This window comes from Apaloderma vittatum, unplaced genomic scaffold, assembly GCF_000703405.1.
Source record: "Apaloderma vittatum isolate BGI_N311 unplaced genomic scaffold, ASM70340v1 scaffold2839, whole genome shotgun sequence".
Lineage (NCBI taxonomy): Eukaryota > Metazoa > Chordata > Aves > Trogoniformes > Trogonidae > Apaloderma > Apaloderma vittatum.
The window spans coordinates 47,951-56,048 of record NW_009734431.1 but is presented as its reverse complement, the minus strand read 5'-3'; the positions used below and the strand labels follow the sequence as shown (position 1 = coordinate 56,048).

The 8,098-nt window shown below is 39.1% G+C and overlaps 1 protein-coding gene across 1 annotated transcript; it reads left to right on the top strand.

The window, feature by feature from the left end:
• Window positions 1-575: 575 nt before the first annotated feature.
• NSRP1 (nuclear speckle splicing regulatory protein 1) lies at window positions 576-7,263 on the top strand. The gene is made up of 5 exons (XM_009876246.1): window positions 576-628; window positions 1,862-1,993; window positions 2,954-3,161; window positions 3,751-3,859; window positions 6,231-7,263. Exons 1-5 carry the CDS (start codon window positions 620-622, stop codon window positions 7,261-7,263), a joined length of 1,491 nt encoding a protein of 496 aa, XP_009874548.1. The 5' UTR covers window positions 576-619.
• The last annotated feature ends 835 nt before the right edge of the window (window positions 7,264-8,098 follow it).

Below are 8,098 nucleotides of genomic sequence, written 5' to 3'. Positions count from 1 at the left end.
TAGTTCAACACTAATTAAAAGACAAAGCAAAGTAAAATGCAAAGCTTTTTTAGAAAGACAGTATGATTAGAACACATTTTTTCAGTAGTAGATACTGTGGTTTTAAGGGAAGATTAGTATTCCTGTTTCCTGGCGTATTGATCTCGAGGTGTGTTTTCTACCAATTTTTTGGCAGTGGTTGGAGAAGGGTATTGCAACTAAACCATTTTCACAGACCTTCTAGTGTCTGAGCATTTATTGGCCAGAGCTCACTTCTTTTGTGAAATGGCATGAAATTTTGTGCAGCTTTTGAGGTACACACATCGTTGAAATAGTGTTCTTAAACTCGTCACCATTTTCATAAAATATGTAAATACGTATGTATGTTGAGGTAGGGAAATGCTTTGCTCATGGAAAAGGCTGTATGCTTGGGGTAACTTTTAGCTTTTCTTACTTACAGAAAAATGTTCTTGAAGTGAGAGACGGACTTATGTAATGGAACCATCATATAGTTGTTCGTTGAATGGTAGGAAAAGAATACAAGCTGTACCAATGTAATTAATTTCATTTCTGCGCTGTTTCCTTCTTATAGCCGTCTGTTGGTGAAAGTCTTCAGAAAGAAGCATTGAAAAAACAAGCAATGAAACAGGTAAGATGCGGTGGAGGCTCTTCATGCCCTGACAGATGAAGAAACTACTGCATCCATTCCCTTTTATTAAATAATTGCAAAAACGTAATTGTGCAACTGCAGAGTTAGATTTGTCATTTAAAAAAAATCACTTAATGAAGCACAAGGTTTTGTTTAGAACTTGACTTGAAATTCTTAGAGACTTTGCACAGGCAAAGGTTTGCTTCACTTTTCAGGGCAAGATGGTTCATTTTGTAATTATTCTATCTGTAATCAGAGTAGCTGAAGAACTGCTCCATGAAAGCTGCATGAGTGGGGTTTAACACAGAGCTTGGCATTAATGAAAACACAGTAAAATTTCTGTTTACTCAATGCCAGCAATGTTTTTTTGTGGCATAGAAGGTGTTGAAGTTTTTAGCATTTCTCAGTTTGTTTTGTTTGTAGAATGTAATGTTACAAAGTATCGCTTTTAAAAACTACTTAAGTATATGCCAACAGTGAGCCTTTTTCTGTAATCAAGAAATAAATTGTACAGAGGAACCAGGAAGTTTGCATTTTAAAAGTTGCAGACCAATAAAAGACATATCTAGAAGGAAAAGATATTTATGCATCATACATTTAGCACGTTGCTGCTTTTAGTGGAGGTAATATGTGCTTAAGAGAAACTTGTGTGGTTGCTCTTCTGCACTCTTCTGCTGTCAGGAGATCTGATCTAAGGGCTCCTCTAGTAATTGTTTTTTTCTGATGAGGCTTTTAAATATTGAATGGTTTCACAGTTTCTACTTCCAGTCTGACTGTAGAACTAGACTAGAACTGCAAAATACGAAATCATATCCTGATTTATATTAGTACATATGTTTGAGGGAAGAGGACAGACTATAGATGATAACTGACAGTTAGTGAAAGTTATTGAAATGTTGTTAACTGTTTATGAAAAAATGAATTACGTTATCTGATGGAACAGTTTGCTCGTAAGCAGATTCCAGTATTGCTTTGACTGTTGTGCTTTGCTTCCTATGTTTCCTATAACTGCAAATCTTGATAATGATTTGGTTTTTTGCCTTCTCACTCCTGGTAGACAGTTCAAGGACTGTATAGGTCAAACCGGTTTTAATTTACACTCAGTGTTCTAATGAATGTAGGTTTGTGCTGTAGATCTCTTTAAATTACAATGTAGGAATGAAATGTTTGAAAAGAGTTACAAAAAAATTAAGCACGATTTTTTCTCTTCTCTCTCCTTTTTTTTTCTTTTAGACTAAACTGGAGATTCAGAAGGCTTTAGAGGAAGATGCTACAGTGTACGAATATGACAGTATTTATGATGAAATGCAGCAGAAGAAGAAAGAAAGTAATGCCAGTCTGTTATCCGGAAAAGATGACAAAAAGGTCAATACCTGAAAATGTATGCTCTCTGACTTACCTCTGTATGCTTGGAATAACTATGATTTATTAACCTTTAAGCGTTGCCAACTGCATTTTCTCATGTGGCATGCAAGTTTTGTGCTCAAATCCTGGTGCTCTTAAGGTAGTAATTTGCAGGAATTTTGGCCAAACTGTTAGCTTGTCACTTACTTCTGAGTCTTGATCCAGTGGTACTCTGGAGAGTGGGAGACTATAAGTTTCCCACCCAATTTATCCTGTACCTGTAGCGTATCTTTCTGTGTATTTCTGAAGAAAACGTTACAGCAGGATAATAGGATTAGAGGCAGTGCTCCCTGCAACAATGCAGCTTCTGACAATAAAGACTTTTCTGTTGTTAAGCCAATGGCCATAAGTCGTCCCTCCTCACTCACTAGTGTGCTCACGGGAGGACTGTCAGAAGGCTGAAGTAATTAACTTTCATTGGGGATCTTTGAGCCAGTTTCTACCGCCCAGTCCTTTGTTTCAAAGCATTGCTGAATTAGCCTGACAAGCGATGTTTTAATTGTTCCTTACTCTACTTCTTTTGAAAGCTCCTGTTGTGTTACATGGACATAAAAGGAAGCTTCCTACTCCTTTATAACATTAGAAAAGCAAGACTATTACGAGATAGAAGACAGGTGTGAGAACTCAGAAAACACCTAATTTCACTCAGAGTAAAAATCATCCGGGCCAAAGCTATGCTGAATGCTGTGATTGACTATAGCAACCTCTTTTGTTCCTGGGACACATGCCACATTAGCCATCTAAAAGAAGGACAGTTTATTTCGGATAGCTATCAAACAACGTGAAAATAGAGTAGACTAGCTTCTGTCAATTTTCTTCCCTTACCAACTTTCTTCAACATCTCCATCAATCCCAGTTTGTGGTTTTTTTAGCCACCTCAATTACCTCTCAGTATGGTGCCTTTTTCCCCTCCTTTTTTAGCCCAGATACATCCACAATATCGTCAAAGCAGCTGAAATTAGAAAAAAGGAGCAAGAAAGAAGAATGGAAAGAAAAATCCAGAAAGAGCGTGAAATGGAAGGAGGAGAGTTTGATCACAAAGAGGCTTTTGTGACTTCAGCCTATAAGAAGAAGCTGCAAGAAAGGGCTGAGGAGGAGGAAAGAGAAAGAAGAGAGGCAGCTCTTGAGGGTGAGATTCACACTGAAATAATTTGCCTTAAAAAGCAACACGACCTTGTACATGATGCACATTGTCATCTGGCCTTTTCTGTGAGATTTCAGATAGTTAAAATGAAAAAAGAGCAGGTAGCAGATACTGAATCAGATCCCACTTGGTTATTTTCCTTGGTTATTTCCGTTTTGCTAAAGGAACAGAGGAAGCTCCTCTGTTCATGTGTCAGTACTATTTGGATTGCAACATTTAATTTTTGAGGAAGGGTCACTTTTTGCAGGAAGACTCACAAGCCTGGGTGCAACAAGGCTTACACTCCTTACTGTACAGGTTCTGTACAGTGTCCCAGGAACAAGTGTAAAGAACAAGGTATAGGATCGTAAGATAAAACAGGTTGGAGTGGACCTCTGAGGGTCATTTGTTCCAGCCTCTTGCTCAAAGTGTGGTCTGTTGTGAGGTCAAATCAGGTTGCTCTGAGCTTTTTTCTGCTCTGGGCTTGAAAACCTCGAGGATAGAGATTGCAATCGTGGCGGTGTCTACAAATTGTGAGTTGTGTCTGGTGAGTGTTTGTGGCACAGTAAATCCAACCTTACTTTCTTTGTCCTAGCATACCTGGATGTGACCAAACAGAAGGATCTCAGTGGATTTTACAGACATCTTTTAAACCAGCGGGTAGGGGAAGAAGAGATGCCTAAATGCAGCTTCCGTGAAGCCAGGTAGGATGCAGTTCCAGAAGGTTTTCAGATATAAACCAGCTTTTGCCTGTTTATGATTGCAGACTCACTGAAACACTGTAAGAATTAGGCAGTACTGAAACACTGGCAGGGTAAGGTGATGACTTCATGCAGGTGAAGAGCTGAATTATTTGGAAAATGCCCAACGATCATTGGTGGTATAGGCTGTAAGACAAACAAGCAGGAGGGGGGATGCATTTAAAAAGTATCAAGAGGACAGTTATACTTGTTATGGTGGTATAGGCTGTAAGACAAACAAGCAGGACAGTTATACTTGTTACACTGCTTGGTATTGTTCTAACCTATATTTACTTTGGTTTACATAATATTTGGCAATCTATAGTAAGTTATGTATTTTGAATCACGAGGGAGACAGAGGTAAAATAATGAGCACAGAGGTAAGTCATAGGAAACGATGTTGTGATAGGAATTTCCTGAAAAGAATGTGAGTTTCTGGCTTTGTCCTTATTCTACATGTATGGGTTCATAAAAAATAAGTTAACTGAGTGTTGATGCTGTGGTAAAAGGAAATTTATCAAATACATAGGAGACCCAGTGGGAATACTTTAAAATCTTAATATATGCACATTATAAAGCAATGAGATGTGGCTGAACTATTTATGTAGTTGGGGAAATTCTGCCCTGTGGATAAATATAGTGAAGGGGACATGTTTCTTATGTGTAACAACGGATCATTTAAAAGAGTTAATTCAGGTTAAGCATCGCTTGAGTTGGGCCTTAAACATGGCTGTCACTAGTTAAATGCCTGCAATCACAAAGAAAAGGCAGCTTTCATCAGGAGATCTTCTAGATCTGAAACGAGTATTAGAGAGTAAATTCTTGGCTTAAATGAAGAATTTGCTGACAGTGAAGTTACTTGGAAATAAGGGGATTCTGGATTATGTGTTTAGGATAAGGACATGCCACTTCATTGGAAATAAATAGAGAAAAGCAGCGTAAAAGAAATAGGAAATAAGGATTACTGACTGGAAGAAAAGCAGAACAGCTTCCTGAATGTAAGCAGAAAATGGGAAATTTGAGGCCACAGTGTCATTTGGGATTTCAAGTATCAGTATACCCATATCTTTGGAAAAACATCCTATCTCAGGTCTTCACCAAATGGAAAATAACCTGCTTGGTTTCAGTTGTGCACCACTGAGGTGGTTAAAAGAATTTTGCACTTCATGGTTTCTTCTTTTTATTGACGAAATCAATAAAAAGTTCCTCAGTTGCATTTCTTTGTAAAAACAGCAGCAGTAGTTGTGAGCCCGCGTGGCCATTTGCTTTAATGTTCTTTGAGAGCGTCTTCAGGATGATGTAGTTTTGTGTTGTGTAGAGATCATCTGAAATGATGATTTCTTAACCTTGCAAATTAAGGAAATGTTCCTTCTGTGATTTGTATGTATAATGAATGTAGGGGAAAACAAGTAGCACTGTAGAGCGTGCTCACAGCAAGGCTTTCAGATTAGCTCAGGTGTAGTGCAACAGGATCAAGAGAGAAGACAGCTCAATTTTGCGGTCTCTAAATTAATCCACTTTGACTTGTTATTTTAATTAATTAGATTACTAAATAAATTATCAAACTTCTCAGCGTAATTGTTAGTCATTGTTCATGGACTAACCATGCTTTCAAGCACGCATCAGACATGATTCAGTCTAACTAGATGTGCCGAGTCGTAAGAGTTTACTGCAGACTGTTGCTGTAGCTGTGTGATTAGAAAGAGGAGATATTGCTCGTATAAGTGAACATGTATTTCCTTACCAGTAAAGAAGAACCATAACATTTCTGTCTGCTGCCCAGATTGGTCCTCCATGGATCAGATTTTTGTGTTTAAGAATGTATGAGTTGTTAAAAGATACCGATTTCTACCTAGCCACAAGAGTGAGATCTTCAGAAATACTGGATTAAAAAAAATCTACAACTACTACTACTATTACTACTACTACTACTACTATTAGAAGCTACGTTCCTACCTCTGTCAACAAAACCTACTATCTGCTGCTTCTCTGGATTTGACATGAATAAACATGTAGGAAAGAATGTGTAGCTTGCCAAAAAGCTCACATAAGAATACAAATCAGTGTCTTCTCCTTACGTGGACGCTACCGATACTTAACCAGAGCCATCCTTTTAGGTAAATTCATCAGGTTGCATTGTCCAGTGAAGCAGATACAGGTACTTAATAGAAATCCTTTACGCTGGATTCCTGGAACCTGAGGCACAGAGGGATTTGCTTTTATTACACTTTGCAGCATGTTTTGCTTAAGTCCTCACCAGAAGTCAGTTTGCAGAGAAGTCTGAGATTTCAGGCTGTGTAATGTTGTTTTTTCTTTTTTAACATAAAAAATACAGGATAAAGGAAGAAAAATCTGACAGTTGTTACGATGAATCCAACCAAAGGAACAAATGCCCATACAAAGGAGAAAAACTGAAGCCCTCTGCTAAGAAAGAGAATAATCCAGACGCTGATACTGACATAGGAACTGATAGTAGTGATGATGATAAGAGATATAAAAATAGTAAAGTAAATTTGAAAAAGAAGAAAAGGAGAAAGAGCTCTGTGAGCAGTGACGAGGAGGCTAAACATCACAAGAGCCAGAGACACTCCAGGTCACCGAGCTCATCCAGTGTGGAGGAAGAGCCACGCGCAAAAGCCCCAACAAATCATCTTGGGAAGAGAGGAGAGAGCCAGCCAAGCAGAAGGGGAAATAATGAACAATACAGGGAAAAAGACTATGAGAGGAGTAGGACCCATGAAAAGGATCACCAAAGGGAAAAGGAAGAGCATCATAGATACGGAGATCACGCTAACAAAGATAACTACAGAAGGAGGGAAGAGCAAGATGATAAACAAAAGGGGAAGGAAAGAAAAGAGAGGGAGGAGCACAGCAGAGACTGGAGGAAGGGAAAGGAGAGAGAAGAGAAGGGCTCCGAAAGGGATCGAGAGAAAGAAAGAATGAGAAATGGTAAAGATAGATATAATGACAGAGAGAGGGAGAGAGGAGAGAAATACAGAGAAAAGGAAGATCATGGGAAGGAGAGGAGAGAGAAATATGGTAGTGATGAAAAAAAATACCGAGAGAGGAGGGAAGGTACTCCTGAGTCTTTAGAAAAAGACGGAGAGCTGGATCTGGGAAAGGAGAGAAAGGGAAAAGAGAAAGAGGCGGATGAGAAGGGAAGATCCAGCTCTGGAATTTCATCTGTGCAGAAACGTAAAGGTGGAGAAGAAGGGGAGAAAGAACAAGCACAGAAACCATCTGAGGGCATGAGCAAATTTGCCAAACGGAGCAATGAAGAGACAGTGATGTCAGCCAGGGACCGCTATTTGGCGAGGCAGATGGCACGTGTCAGCAGTAAATCTTACATTGAGAAGGAAGAAGATTAATCTCCTGTGATGGACAAAACCACTTGGTCTGTCAGCAAAGAGGAAAAGCTGCTGCTGCATGGACTCTTGTACAGAAGTAGAAGTGTATCCTAGTTATTTATTCCTGGCTTTCAGTTAAGAAATTGCGTGTGCCATAGTAGAAGAACAACTTTTGAAATGGATTAATGGGTTCCTTCATACACACCTTTAGTCTGTTTATACTTTGAAATATTAAATCTGGCTGTCTCTGTTCACCCTGACCTTCAGCACCCTGTCCTTCTTACCTGGAGATTTGGGACAGACGTAGAAGTGTTAAACAACGTAAGGTGAGACTACCTCCTCCTGGGGCCCCTACTCCCTTCACCAACTGGAACAAATTGCTCTGCTGAGTCAAAGGTGTTCTCAGCCCTTTGCGGCAGTCATCGTTGCCCACTGATGCTCTCAAAACTGAGAAGCAGAGCTCTAAAAGCAGGGCAAAAAAGCAAGAAAAACGGCCTGAATAATAATCCAGGAGATTTCTGTACGTAGCCTGGTATTTTGAAAGCTAAATGTATATTGATGTATGAATTTTTGTATTTATGTGTGGGCTTTGGTTTTGGGGACCCAACGTTCATAAACAATTAAAGTCTGAAATATGTACTGGATCTGATGTGAGGGGGTTTTTAGTGCTTGTGTTATTTTACTGCATCATCTTTGGTGTGAAATGAGGTGTATGAGCCTTTCATGTGTTGTGGTCATATCTGCTTGTTCTGCTGGAGGTAATATTTTAGATTTGTCCATGTGCTCAAAGGTTCAGAATCAAGAACAAAGTTACCTCCAAACTATAACTTGGTAGGTAGGATTCTAAAAGCGGTCA